The sequence below is a fragment of the Procambarus clarkii genome, chromosome 63 (assembly GCF_040958095.1).
Source record: "Procambarus clarkii isolate CNS0578487 chromosome 63, FALCON_Pclarkii_2.0, whole genome shotgun sequence".
Classification (NCBI taxonomy): Eukaryota; Metazoa; Arthropoda; class Malacostraca; order Decapoda; family Cambaridae; genus Procambarus; species Procambarus clarkii.
The window spans coordinates 31288661-31303589 of record NC_091212.1 but is presented as its reverse complement, the minus strand read 5'-3'; the positions used below and the strand labels follow the sequence as shown (position 1 = coordinate 31303589).

The 14929-nt window shown below is 45.5% G+C and overlaps 1 protein-coding gene across 3 annotated transcripts in view; it reads left to right on the top strand.

Annotated features, from left to right (window-relative positions):
• LOC123769433 (transcription initiation factor TFIID subunit 4) overlaps nt 1-14929 on the top strand; it is a 241093-nt gene that overhangs the window by 112426 nt on the left and 113738 nt on the right. For all 3 annotated transcript variants that reach the window (XM_069308836.1, XM_069308835.1, XM_069308834.1), the window contains 3 exons: nt 581-700; nt 1191-1322; nt 1900-2102. In XM_069308836.1, coding sequence (XP_069164937.1) covers nt 581-700; nt 1191-1322; nt 1900-2102 — 455 coding nt within the window. The remainder of the gene's footprint in view (nt 1-580; nt 701-1190; nt 1323-1899; nt 2103-14929) is intronic.

Sequence of the window (14929 nt, the reverse complement as noted above, 5' to 3'; positions counted from 1 at the left end):
AAAATATAATAAAACGAATGGTGCCAAATGTGTGCACAGAGGAGCCATGGTTGGGAATGTTATGTATGGTTGCAACATGGTAGTGTGGTATGGACATGATACTGTATTTCAAGAGGTAGAGTAGTAAAATTAGATAGTCTGTGAAGCATGTGTGGTGTTACAATACGAGTTAGAATAAGGTATAATAAAGTCTGGGAGATATGTGAAATGCAGTACTCTGTAAACTGCAAGATTGAGGAGAGCACACTGAGGTGGTTTGAATATATTGAATTAATAATGGATGATGGTAGACTGGTGAATTGAGAGTATTAAAGTGAGTTTAAGGGTAGGAAAGGAGGAAAGCTGGATGAAGGTGGGTTGACATGGTAAGTGATTGTGTGAGGAAGCAGGTAATGATTGTAAACAACACAAGGAGGTATGGTAAGGGATTAAATATATTTGAATATAATGTATATGACATTTCACAAGGAGCACTGTGTACCTGGTCTTAAAAGTGGTGATAGTATGTGAAGTGTAAGATGGGGGTGGACAAATCATATTTTGTTACATGTAAATAATATACTGCTTTTCTAATCTTCAGAAAACTTTACCGTACCTGCGGTTGTCACTAGCACGACAAGAATTAACCATCGATGGCGTGCGGCCGCCACCATTATCTGCAGTCACTACCGTTCCTGGTGTTACGACGGTCATTCCTGCTGTGAGTCTAACCTACAGTTATTATTTCTGTATCTATACATTTAGGTTTCCACATACAATCTAGTGTTATCCTTTTCATGTGCAACTTACTAGAATACAATACATAATGTTCCTTCCATTTTCACCTTCAACAATATCAATTATTGGTCTATCAGTTCTCAGTTCTTAAGTCAACTTCTGCACTGTAACATTTGTACAGTTATTCTGCAAACTTAATTTTGTGTGATCCATCAAGTGATTCAAATACTGTAATTGATGTCCAGAAAATGAGGCATCCACTGTTACTGTACTCTTAATTAAAAATGACTACATCATGCTTAAAAGGATTGATTGCACATATAATAGGGAAAATATGTAAAGGTTACATTCTGCAGCAGGCCCTCTTGTTAAATGTTGAGAAACTCTTAAATGGTGTTTGCGTGCTTTATCTAGTAAACACTAAGAGTGGAAGTGGAAAATAAGTACTGACTTGATGGTGAATTTTGTTTTAGATGTCTGTTGCTCGACCAGTTGCTCCCACTACTTCAGGGACTGTAAGAATGGTTGCCCCTACCACAGTTTCCTCAGCTACTGTTGTACAACGCTCTGTAAATACAACTCCAGCACCGACGAGAGTAGTCGCTGTAAGTATATATTTTGTGTTCATTTGAAGAAATTTAAATATTAAGCAATCAGATTTTCACATCAGTTAGGGAAAGTTATCAGGTTTGTAAGAATGTGGTGCAGTGATATAATGAATAGTATAAAGAGTGATATTAATACCAGAAATAGGTGCATGAAAGGAGTATGGATAATGAGTTAAAAAAGAATATATGAATAATGTTCAGCACTTAGATGTTAAGGGGATAGAACTGACAAATATAGAAGAGACTGTAAGTTGGAAAGACTGAAGTAGGCAATTTGCATGCAAGGGGAAAATTACAGGCTAGTTGTGCAACCAGGATTTTTGTGACTAGTTATGTAGAAAATGTTTGATTGGTGCTCTGAATTTGCATATTACAATTTCCTCTGGTATATATCTGAACAGATATGGATATTTTGCTGGAGTGTGATGGTATTAGTTTCTCATCATACTACAGATAGTGGGAAAGGTATCCATTCATTCTCTTAGTTAACACTTTCCCATCCTTCCTTGGTAATATTTTGTATGTACTGTACTTATATTAGGTATTTTATTTAATACATATCTTCTCCTGGCAGCAACAAGTGCAGCAAGTAAGAGTCCAGGGTGGCAAGACGGTAGTGACCACAGTACGACAAAATACTGCAGCTGCGACTGCGACCACCAGCACCACAAATGCCACCGTCAACTCTATACCTACTGCCACCAAAACCATAACAGTTAATAAGGCTCTCCCTACCAAAGATAAAGACAAGACTAAAGATAAACTATACTCATACAGGTGTGCTTGCTACAGTGTTTTGTGTTGTGATATGTGTCAAGTTGTAGCATTTTGAAATATGTTGACCACTAATCCTTTTGAAAGTTATTTGATTAGTTAATGTCGGGTGGTAGTAATGGCTCGTGCTCACCTCCTAACCACTTTGTTCCAAAATACTGTCTGTCAACAGTATAGTGACATTCATCTTATGGCACCGTGGATGATGTGCACATCACCTGGTCAATGAGATTAAGTATCATTAGATGTGGCCATTACCTGGATGGGTGATCACATGAATATTCTCACTTTTGGCTAGAGAAATTTTACAACGCTAATATGGTCTTCCTCTCTGTGCCAGAGTTCATCCATGTTACATATTCCTGTTCTGGTGGGGGAAGGGATGAGTTTTTCTGACACAACAGTTTCCAAGTGATACCTTAAGAATGTGACTTCTGATTGACATCAGACTTCCCATATTTTTATATGTAAACAAAAAGGAAGTTAATCTTGTTCAGATTAGTTAGTGTAACCCCTGGTGAAAATTATTGAAATCGGTTTTTAATTTTGTGAGGGGGTGGCATTATCTTTACATGACCAGGCAACTATTGAGTGTGATTGTTCAAATGTATTACGTCATTGTTATCGAACTTGCAACCCCCATAACATGTTTTTGCTGGAGTTAATTTTCTTAGATTTTTGTATTTCGCTATTTATTAAAAGGATATTTCAGTGATATCTAAAATTTACTTTAAATTTTGTTTATGGATACCTTAAAATTGTCATTTGCTTTTAAATTACATACTTGTAACATTAGCAGCAGGATTTTAGAACTAATTATAGGGTGCTATTAATATTTGGTCAATAACTCAAAAATAATTCAGAACAAAATTCTTCAAAATTTGGCAGTTAGTTCATGTAAGGTATAAATTTTTATTCTTCTGGCTGTAGTGAAAATTGTACTGGAGATGCATTGTGAGAATGGTTTGCAAAGAGGAGAGACTGGAAATTTTGTGTCCAATTTTTAAATAGTAAGACTGCAAGGGTTAGCTTCCAAAACTTGAGGGGGGGGGGGGCGTCCCATGAAGCTAGTACATATAAAAATACAGTTGATTCCTGAGTCATTGCATATAATACAGTTAAATAGGTTTCTTAAGACAAAGGTTATAGATAATAAACTTCTGCCAAGGAAATCTTATTAATGGCTTCTGCAAACTTGCTGTGATAAAGTTTTTCAGGTACATCATTCTCTGCAGTACAGTACTGTCATAATCGTCAGTAAAACGTTGTTGCTCTAGCGCTCTCGGTTCATTGTTAAACGAGAACTTCTTTTCACATCCTTGATGTTCATATCATTCATATGAAATTAGTTGGTAGCTAGACATTGTTATTGATAATTGCTATTTTGGTTTCTTCAAATCCCTTAAAGTTATGACATTCCTTTTGCCATAACTACTTCCAGCTGCTATTATTAGTTATTGGTTAGTTCCTATCAATGTGTGTAATTACCTAAGTGTAGTTACAGGATGAGAGCTATTCTCGCGGTGTCCCGTCTTCCCAGCACTCTTTGTCATATAACACTTTGAAATTACTAACGGTTTTGGCCTCCACCACCTTCTCACCTAACTTGTTCCAACCATCAACCACTCTGTTTACAAAAGTGGATTTTCTTATATTTCTCCGGCAGCTTTGTTTAGTTAGTTTAAATCTATGACCTCTTGTTCTTGAAGTTCAGGTCTCGGGAATTCTTCCCTATCAATTTTATCGATTCCTGTTACTATTTTGTATGTAGTGATCATAGCGCCTCTTTTTCTTCTATCTTCTAGCTTTGGCATATTTAATGCTTCTAACCTCTCCTCGTAGCTCTTGCCCTTCAGTTCTGGGAGCCACTTAGTGGCATGTCTTTGCATCTTTTCCAGTTTGTTGATGTGCTTCTTAAGATATGGGCACCACACAACCGCTGCATATTCTAGCTTTGGTCTAATAAAAAGTTGTGAACAATTTCTTTAGTATTTTGCCATCCATGTATTTAAAAGTAATTCAGATGTTAGAAAGTGTAGCATAGGCTCCTTGCACAATGTTCTTAATGTGGTCCTCAGGTGACAGTTTTCTATCTAGAACCACCCCTAGATCCCTTTCTTTGTCAGAATTCTTTAAAGATTTCTCACATAATTTATAGGTTGAGTGGGGCCTCTGTTCTCCTATTCCACATTCCATAACATGGCATTTATTCACATTAAATTCCATTTGTCAAGTGGTGCTCCATATACTTATTTTGTCCAGGTCTTCTTGAAGGGCATGACAATCATCGAGGTTTCTTATCTTCCCTATTATCTTAGCATCATCAGCAAACATGTTTATATAATTTTGTATTCAATCTGGTAGATCTTTTATGTTGACAGTGAACATTACCGGTGCAAGAACTGAACCCTGTGGTACTCCACTTGTGACATTTCTCCAGTCCAATACATTGCCTCTAATTACGGCCCTCATTATTCTATCAGGAAATTTTTCATCCATGTTAGAAGCTTACCTGTCACCCCTCCAACATATTCCAGTTTCCAGAACAACGTCTTATGTGGAACTCTGTCAAAAGCCTTTTTTAGGTCCAGATAGATGCAGTCAACCCAACCATCTCTTTCCTGTAAAATCTCTGTGGCTCAATCATAGAAACTGAGTTAATTCATTACACAGGATCTTCTAGATCGAAAACCATACTGTCTGTCTGATATATCATTTTTCTTCAGGTGTTCTACCCATTTAGTTTTAATTATTTTTTTCAATATTTTGACTATTACACTTATCAATGATACAGGTATATAATTGAGGGGGTCTTCCCTGCTGCCACTTTTGTAGATTGGAACGATGTTAGCCTTTTTCCACACATCAGCTACAACTCCTGTACACAGGGATGCCTGAAAAATCAGTTGAAGTGGAATGCTGAGCTCAGGTGCACATTCTCTCAGAACCCATGGTGAAACTCCATCTGGACCAACTGCTTTGTTCTTACTTAGCTCCTTTAGCATTTTTTCCACTTCGTCTAGACACCTCTGTGTGCTCTGTTGTTCTCTGGAATTCCTATTGTGTTTGGTTCCTTGAAGATTTCATTTTGTACAAACACACTTTGGAACTTTTTGTTTAATGTTTCACACATTTCCTTTTCATTTTCTGTGAATCTATTTCCCATTTTCAATCTCTGAATATTATCTTTTTCCTGCAGTTTGTTGTTTATGAATTTATAGAATAGACCTGGTTCTGTTATACATTTGTCCGCAATCTCTCTTTCAAAATTTCTTTCTGCCTCTCTCCTCACTGCCGTGTAGTTGTTTCTCGCATCTTTGTATCACTGGTATATGTATCATACTTTAGCCACGTTATTGTGACTCATCGCCTGCACATTGCATACTTTATTCCCAAAAATACATGGTCACTTTTACCCAACGGATGAAGGTACTGAATGTCAAATATCTCTTCCTCTTTCCTGGTAAATATGAAATCCAGCATGGAGTTACCATCCCGTTTCCTCGTCCTCATAGCCTATTTAACATGTTGAAACATGAATGTTTCCAGGATGAGGTTTACGAATCTTCAAGTTCAAAAATCCTCCTTTCTAGCTTCATGTGCCTCCCAGTCTATGGATTTCAAGTTAAAGTCGCCGACTACCAACAGTCGTGATCTATCTTTATCAGCTCTCGCTATAATTTCTCTCATTATTGTTGTAAGACCCTCTCCTTTATTATCTAGCTCCTCCTTTATCATGTTTTGCTTGGCGGTGGTCTATATGCATTTATGATCATTAGTTTATCATCCTGATTGCATATCTCTTAGTGCTATTATGTCAACTTCTCGTGCATTGGCAATCATTATTTTGTTTACCTTTAGGTGTTTTTTCGCCAGCACAGCAACGCCACTGCCTTTCCTAATTTTTCTGTCCCGTCTCCAGACTTAGTAACCCCTTGGGAATATGACCTCATTTAAAATACAGTATCATCTTCAAGTTTTGTCTCCGTGAGTTCAACAATGTCTGGTGTCTGCAGCTGTATTACATCACTTAACTTTTAAACTACACAACACATCATATGATGTGTTGAATAACTTGCTAAAAATTGCCCATAACGTCATATGACGTGTTGGAGTACTACGCAAGATTTAAACGGCCCATGAATACACAGGGTTCACCTCACCTTCATCAGGGCTCTTGTAAACAGCCACCATTTTTTTTCAAAATCGTGGGCCAAATTCCTGAGTGTCAGGGACCTCAGTATTGAGTGAGCCACCAAGCCTGATGCACGCAGCATGAGCTCACAGCACTGCTGTTCAGCTTGTGACCACAGCATCGCCTAAAAATGCCATAATATATATGTTCATGCTATTATTTAGTGATGATAGCATTACAGAAGATCCCTGACTGTGATAAAAATGACCAGGATTCTTATAATAGCAGGATTGTTGTGATAATTAGCGCTGTAGTGGAAGGGAGGTAGCATTGTCTGCTGACTCAGTGTGACCACCTTTTACTGTCTGGACTCACTGTAGCAGCTTAGTTGTTTGCTATGGTGGACAAAACATGCAGATACTTATATATAATGTCTGTATATAGTGAATAAAAGCAAACACAGTATTGTGGGAAGAGAATGTAGGAGAGTCAGGTGGGGTGAGGGAGGGAGGTAGTGAGTGGCAGCCAGTGGCAGGGCTACCACTGGCTGCCACTGCCACTCAGCATACCAACTTAGTGGTTTGTTATGGTGAACACAAATGTAGATACTTATATATAATGTGTATATATAGTGTAATAACAGCAAAAGGAGTGTGGGGGAGAAGCCATTTTGGTGATGGAGGTGGCAACATCTGTATGATTTGTCATGTTGGTATGGGTGGCCACTATGCTCTTTGGGCACTATGCCGGCTATGTTGAACAGTTATGGTGAACAAAACATGAAGATACTTATATATAATGTGTGTATGTAGGGGTAATAACACCACAAAAAGTATTGTTGGGGTGAAATTTTAGTGCGTCTGACCTTGAATGTGTGAGGGAGGCAGCCGCCAGCTGACTGTGTAGCGACGTCTCTTAGTGCCTGAACTAACTATATCAGCTTAGTTGTACAGTTGTGATGAACAAAACATATAGATACTTATATATATGTATATATATACACACACAAACATCTGTATATAGTGAATAAAAGCAAAAACAGTATGGTGGGAGGAGAATGTGGGCGAGTGAGGTGTTGAGGGAGTGAGTGGCAGCGAGTGGCTGGCTGGTGTGGCGGTCACTCCTTGTTGCTTTTTTACTCATAATACCAACTTAGGGGTTCATTATGGTGAACAAAACATGCAGACTCAATATCTTTGATCTCACTCCATCTATGTTGGTGTATGCAATTTTCAGAAACTTGTTCTCCTTCTTATTCTTCACTCCCCCTCTCTCTATTGATTTTGCTGGTTTGCCTTTATGTACCACTTTACTGGTCTGCCTACCACTATCACTTAGTAGAAAAAAGAATTGATTTCTTCAGTCCTGCTCTCATTTAAACGTTTTGCCTCGGCGAGGTTCAGTTTCAGTTTCTCTGTCTTCTTTTGAAAGATCTCGTCTTAACGACCATACTTTCTCTACCTCATCACTTTGTAATTTTCTAGCATTCCCTAGTACTTCTTACATCTATTTGGCACCATTCAAGGTGATCCTCAAAGGTCGATCTTTCCCTTTTACGTACTTTCTAATCATCCTGTAGTCGCAGACATTCTCTATGGTAGTAAGACCTTCCATGAGGCCAAAAATTTTATCTACTACTTTCTCTTCTTCTACAGCTCTTTCTGACCTAGATGTTATCTCCTTTTCTTTGCAACCAAAAATTATCAGAGACTTTGATAAACTGTGTTTTGCACCAATTTAGGATTTGATGCCAGTTCCATTATGACTTCCAGCCTAATGTTTGTTTTATCTTGGTTGCTGCAGTGTTTGACTTCCTTTACTGCTTCTTCTAGTTTTTCCTTCTCCTTGGCCACTTGTGCATAAGTGAGTTGCATATCTTTCTTGCACTGTTCTATTCCCTGTGTAACTTCCTCCAACTGTACTGACAAAAGCTGTTTTTCCTGTTTAATTTCCTTACCTATCTTATCGTAGTCATTTAAGTTTAAATTTGCTTTAACTTCTTCCAAAGCTATTTTTAACAGTTTATTTTCCTTTTCCATGGCTTTGCAATTTGTTTCCAATTGATTCTTGTCCTTGTATAAGTCTTTCACTAAACCCCACAAGACCTAAAACTTTGCTATTCAAATGGTCATTACTTTCTTTCAATTTGCTGATTATTTCTACATGACAATTCACTATAATATCTAATTTTGCCAATTTGTTGTGTAGACTGCTTATATCAATGTTTTCCTCATTGAAACCCCCAAACTCCAGCTCTGTTTTGTTTTTCCTCTTGCCGGCAGCCATCTTCAATGTTGTTGTCTGCACTGTTATCACTAGGGCAACTTTTTTTCATCCAATTTTTTCACTCCCGTTGGCTCATTCATGTTGTCTCGCCTATCTTTCAAAAGCACAACATCTTTATGTTCCTTGGAACACCACTCACTTTCATCAACCTGTACTACAATACTTAAGATTTTTTAAATATGCTGGAGCTCCCCTGATGCAGGTGTTGACACATTGGGTGTACATCTGTCTATACATCTTTACATCTACACAATGTGTGTGTGTGTGTACTCACCTAGTTGTGCTTTCAGGAGTTGAGCTTTGGCTCTTTGGTCACGCCTCTCGACTGTCAATCTACTGGTGTATATATTCCTGAACTTCTCGAGCTCTGTCACATCTACATTTGAAACTGTGTATGGAGTTAGTCTCCCCACATCACTTCTTAGGGCATTCCATTTATTAACTACTGACACTGAAAAGTTCTTTCTAATGTGTGTATGGCTCATTTGGGTACTCGGCTTCCACCTGTATTCCCTTGTGTGTGTACTACCCATGTTAAATAATCCTTCCTTGTCTACCCTGTTAATTCCCCGGAGAATTTTGTAGAGCTGGAAAAAAGTTCAAAGGTATGCCACTAGGCTATTCCCAGAACTAACAGGTATGAATTACGAGGAAAGGCTGAGGGAACTGCACTTCACGTCGCTGGAAGACAGAAGAGCTCGGGAAGACATGGTCACCACATATAAAATTCTCAGGGGAATTGACAGGGTAGACAATGATTATTTAACACGGGTGGTACACATACAAGGGGACACAGGTGGAAGCTGAGTAACCAAATGAGCCACAGAGACATTAGAAAGAACTTTTTCAGTGTCAGAGTAGTTAGTAAATGGTATATACTGGGAAGTGATGTGGTGGAGACTGACTCCATACACAGTTTCAAGTGTAGATATGATGGAGCTTTAGTAGCTCAGGAATCTTTATACCAGTAGATTGACGGTTGAGAGGCCAAAGAGCCAAAGCTCAACCCTCCCCCCTCAACTAGGCGAGTTCACATACATACACACACAGATGTACCTCCGTTTTTTCTGGGGGGAGCCCCGTCGGCTCCCCGGAGCTTTACCGGCTGATATGCTAATGTCAGACTTTGGCATCAGTCATGTGTATGGAGTTCTAGGGCCTACCGGGGACCACGAGCCAGAACCTGGCCCCCTCAGAGAGGCAAGGGGAGCAATGGCCTATAGAAACCCCCGTGTGGTTGGAAGCATTCTATGTCTGCCATCGACCGGGTCAAGCATCCAGAAAGGTAAGCATTCCAAAACAAACCCCTATTCTGGTGAAAATTGCTACCTAAGCCGAACTAGTGAATAGAACTCTTCAACAGAAAACACGGAAACTAGTATGACGTCATACGTCACCGCGCCGCTGTCTGCGCAGCTCCCCCCTCCCCGGGAGGGGGAAGGGGGAGCCCCAGACCTCCCACGCCGGCTATCCACCCATCAGTTCTTCGGCTGATGCTATAGGCAATGGTTATGTGCTCCGGCTCCAGTGGTTGTTTCAGCACTGTACCTAGAGTGTGGTGTCTGTTTTCTAGGTGGTGCGTGAGCCGGGTGTGATTCTTCAGTACTCGGGCTGCATGCGCCTACGGTTCCCTTCCCTAGGTGCCCTGTAAGTACTGCCCTTGGGGCTTGGGGCCACCTTCCACAAGTTCCTTGGGTCCTGCCCCTGCTTGGCCGTTTACCGCTTGGTTTTCGGCCGCTCTTTGTGTGCTCGGGTGTTCTGTCTCCCTTGTTCGCCTTAGAGTAAGGGGCGGTGTTTGCACTGGTGGGGCGCGGGGTACTGTGCAGCTTGTCTTTACCAATCATAGCGGCCGGCTCTGTTCCGCTTGGGTACGCTGTCCTCTTGCGGGGTTTTCTTTTTCTTTTGTTTATATACCTGGTGGGGGGGTCTGCCTTCGTTCTTGCCCCTTGTGTCCCTTGTGTTCTGAGTATTTCTGGTGGTACCCCCTGCTAGGTCCCCGTGAGTGTACACGTCCCGGGGGTTCAGCTCTTAGAAAGTTGTTTTTTTTCTTGGGTGCCGGTTAGCAGTACCCTGCCTGGGATTACCTGAGCGCGAGTCCTCTTAAAGTAAACGCTCGGGACCCTGGGAAACCCCTGGGGGCGCGCGGGTCCGATGGATGTGACCCCAGAGCCCCCCCCTCGCTTCCAGCGAGTTTGAGGGTTGCTCTCACCTTTTGTCTCTGGGTGACTCTCTGTTTTGCCTCCGTCTGCTGCCTGTGGGGTCGGTGACACCTTCGACCCGGTGTCCTGCGAGTTTGGTTGCTCGTTGTGGCTCGGTTACCCAGTTGTGCTAACAAAGCGGGTGCGGGCAGCAGGGGCGTTGCACTTGAGCCTTGGTGGTGGCAACGTTCTCGTGGTTTCCTCCCCGGGAGCCCCGGGGCTGCCCCGTTGTATTTCGTTTTGGGACTTGGGGGTGTTGGTTGCATCCACGCCCCCTTGTCTTTCCCCTGGTTCACCCTTCCTGCCTGCATCCGGTTCCTTACCGTCTGTAGGTTCAGGGCGGGGTGTTTCGTGGTGTTGAGACTCGGGCAGTCTCGGGGAATTCCCCTTCCGGGGTAGTGACGGGGGCATTTGGGCCTGTTCTTCCAGCCGTGTTGTATGAGTCTGCCAGTGGGCTCCCTTCCTTAGTGTTTTCACGGCTGCCCCGGTTTTCTGGTACGGCCGGGGCTTTGGGGGAACGGCTCGGCCCCGGGGTCTGTCGTGTAGGTTCCCGGGGCTGGGGAGGGGCTGCCTTGGGGGGGGCCTTGGCCCCGTTAGACCCCGTGGGGGGTTTTATCCCCCTCTAGGCGGGGCTTGTGGTTACGCGGAGTGGGGTCTTTCCTCCCCACTCGCCGTACGTGCTGTTGGACGTCGGCCCCTCCCCGGGCTCGGTTCCTTGGCCTTTGAGTCGGTTGGTTCCGTCCTGTGGGTGGATGTTTCCTCCCCCGCTTTTTGGGACGGTGTTTTTGTCATGTTTCCCCGTTCGTTGGGGTTCTGCGTGACTTTTGATCTCGGGTGCGCCTGCGCCTTCGTGTGCCTTCGGGACTAGTGTTGGCTTCTGTGTTCTCGAGGGTACGGGAAGGTTTTTCGCTACTTCCCGCATTATTGGAACGTCTGTCGGCTCCTAGTACTTGTCGCCCTGTTGGGCTACTTGTCGCCCTGTTGGGCTACTTGTCGCCCTGTTGGGCTACTTGTCGCCCTGTTGGGCTACTTGTCGCCCGGTTGGGCTACTTGTCGCCCGGTTGGGCTACTTGTCGCCCGGTTGGGCTACTTGTCGCCCATTTGGGCTACTTGTCGCCCGTTTGGGCTACTTGTCGCCCGTTTGGGTTCCCTTTTTTTTTTTTTTTGGGCTCTTTGCTTCTTTGGCCGGTTTTATTGTTCCTGCTTCCTCTTTTGGCTCCTTTTCTCGTGCAATAGTCCTGGCTGGCGCCTTCCCGCAGGGAGGGTGTGCGGTTCGGCCAGCGTGTTATGCGCATGCGCCGTGGAGTTTGTTTTGGTCTGGGCGATGGTTCAGTGCTGGGGTTTTGCGCCCTTTTTTGCTACAGTGCTTCGCCTCTCGTTCTTCTCCCTGGCTGCGGTATGTGCCCCTTTGCACCAGGGGTGTCCTGGTTCCCAGTTGTGGGGAGGACACCGCGGTTTTCTGTGTCATGGGTGTGGACCGCCTCCTTCGCCTCTCCCTGTTCTCCTGCGGGTCCGGCTCTGGCGTCTTCACCTGGCGGTGCTCCCAAGTTCTTCTGGGCACGGTTGAGTCGTGTCAAGTTCGAGCCACCATTCGCCAGGTGAGTTTCTGCGGTCTGGCGTCTTTTGGCCGGGCGCTGGATGCGGCGGTGTTCATATACCTGTTTTTATTTAGGTATAATTTTGTACGACTGAGACCGTTCGCACACCAGTGACTGTCCCTTTATCACCCCTTCCTGTCCCCCTCATGTGCATGTCCAACCCATGCTGGAGTCATTCAGGGGACCCTCCTTTTTTAATGTTGTGAGGTGTGGGGGTTGTAGGGTTGGTTCTGTACTCACCTGGTGAGGCTCCTGGCTGTGCTTGCAGGATTTGAGCTCTGGCTCTTGGGTCCCGCCTATCTGGTAGAACTTGCGGGATAGTACCAGTGGAGTGCAGTGGTGCTATTGGCACTTTTGGGGAACACTGTATTACCATCAGTGGTCTGTGCTTGTTACACGACCTACTTGCGAGCATAAGCCTTCTTGCTGGTTCGTCCGTGGACTTCCAGGGCGCACTGGCCTGTTTTCGTATGGCAGTTCCGGCCCGTCCTGGTTGTGGGGGTATGTGGGCCGGTGGACTGCTCCTAGCAGCTGCCTGGTGGGCCATCCTCTGGCCGGTCTGGCCTGACCTTGGGCCGGGCTTGAGGTGTAAAAGAGCTCCCAGTACCTCATCCAGCAGGTATCGAGCGGGGTTTTCTCCGCCGTCGGTCGCCTGGTGCAGGTTTCTGGGCCTGCAGGGTTTTGTCGTGTCTCCGTTGGCCCTGTCTGGGGTCTGCCTGCTCCGTTCTCTGCCTTTGCAGAGGGGAGTTGCTATTTACATGTTGCATGTTGCAGTGGTGCCTGTTGCTGCTGCTGCTGCACGTGAGCATTGGTACCGTGTTTCACGGTGGCGTGTCCTTGTTCCTGTGTCCGGTTGTGGAGTGGCGCTTTGCTGCCGTTTTGTGCCTGGGGATTGCGTGGGGTTTTTGTCCCTGCCTGATTGTCCACCCCTGGTTGTTCTCCTGGTTTTTTTTTTTTTTTTTTTTTGTGCTTCTGCTCTTTCTTCCTGCCTCTTCTGCAGCAGGAATGTTCTGCGTGTGTTCTTAGGCGTTGGTCAGCCTGTGTCCTGTGATGTGCTTCTTTGTCTCGGTCTGTTGCAGTTGTTCGTGCCCCTTGGTTCGGGTCCTGTTCTGGCGGCGACCCTTCCGCCTTCTTTGGTTTTCCTAGCTTGCCCTGCCGGTTGTTGTTGTTTTACTTTTTTTGGGGGGGTTCTTGCGATGTCTCGCGTCGGACCCGTCGTTTCTGAACTCCTGGCGGGCTTGCATGCTTCGGAGTTTTTCTGTTCGGCAGACGTTCCATCTCCTTGTGCCGCCTGCGTTTCGGTGGTCGCGCCCGAGATCTTCTCGCGGCTCCGCCTTTTTCCTGGGCTCGGGGGGGGCCTTGTCGGGGCTGCTTATGTTCTGCCTCGTGGTCTCGCCTCCGGTTGGTGGTCAGGTGGCTTCGTGGTAGGTGTCCCACCTGCGTGCTTTCTTGGCGGCAGTATGGGGTATTTTGGCGGTCCTTCCTTTTCCTGTCCCTTCTTCGGTGGGTCCTTCTTGTTGGCTTGGTTTACTCTCGGCTTGGTTTTCTAGTAGGGGTTGGGGGCCGTCGTCTTGCCACATACTGTCGCCTCTTTTCGTGCGGCGCAGGCGGAGCCGCTTCAGCTTGCTTTCGGTCTTGGTGTTGCTTCTGCACCGTTAGTCAGCTGTCTTGTGCGTCATTTCACCTCCGGCCTGTTCGTGCGCCGCTTGCACCATCCTGGTCTCTGGTCAGCGTGCTCTGTCCTCTCCTCGGTTGGTAGTGCCCCTTCGGTTCAGGTGTGTTTTTTCGTCGGCTCTTTCCTTTGGGCCTTTGCCTCTGGGGGTCGGTTCGCTGTGTTTTCTTGCTCCTTCGGTTTTAGCGTTTTGGTTGTTTGATGGCAGCAGTCTCCATCTTTTCTGGCGCGGGGTGGGGCTGCTGCATTCTGGAGGGGTCCAGGGTTTGTTGGTGCTTTGTTGGTCGGGCCGGGGGTGTGTCGTTTTTGTGTTCAGTGGCGGCCCTCTGCTGTTGTTTGCGTGCCACGGCGTTTGGGTCCGGAGCGCGTTTTGCGTTGATCCGGTTCTGTTCTTCCCGGTTCGCGGGTGATGGTGTCCCGGGTGGTCAGCCGTGTTCTTGCGGCTAAGCTGCCTGTGTTCTTCCCTCATGCCTGTGGCGTTCGTGGCTTCGCTGCTCTCGCTGCCGTCTGGGCAACGTGGCCTTGCAGTCTTTCGGGCATGGATTTTTGGTGTTCGTGCAGGGGCCTTGCTGCTCGTGGTTCTCGTGTTGTTCCCGGGATTTTCGGGGCTGTGGCGCCTTGGGTTGGTGTTTGCTGCCGGTTGTCTCGCCTCCTTGGGGGGTGCGTGGTGTCCGCCTCCCGGTTTTGTCCCTTTGACCTTCCTCTGTGGGTAGTTAGCTCCGGGGAGCCGACGGGGCTCCCCCCAGAAAACCAGCGTTGAATGTAATGAAACGCCATTTTCTGGGTGAGACCCGGAGGCTCCCCGGCAACCCTCCCTCCCTCCGGTCGGCGTTTTTCGCGTGTTTTGACATCCAGCCTCAGAACTGATGGGTGGATAGCCGGCGTGGGAGGTCTGGGGCTCCCCCTTCCCCCTCCCGGGGAGGGGGGAGCTGCGCAGACAG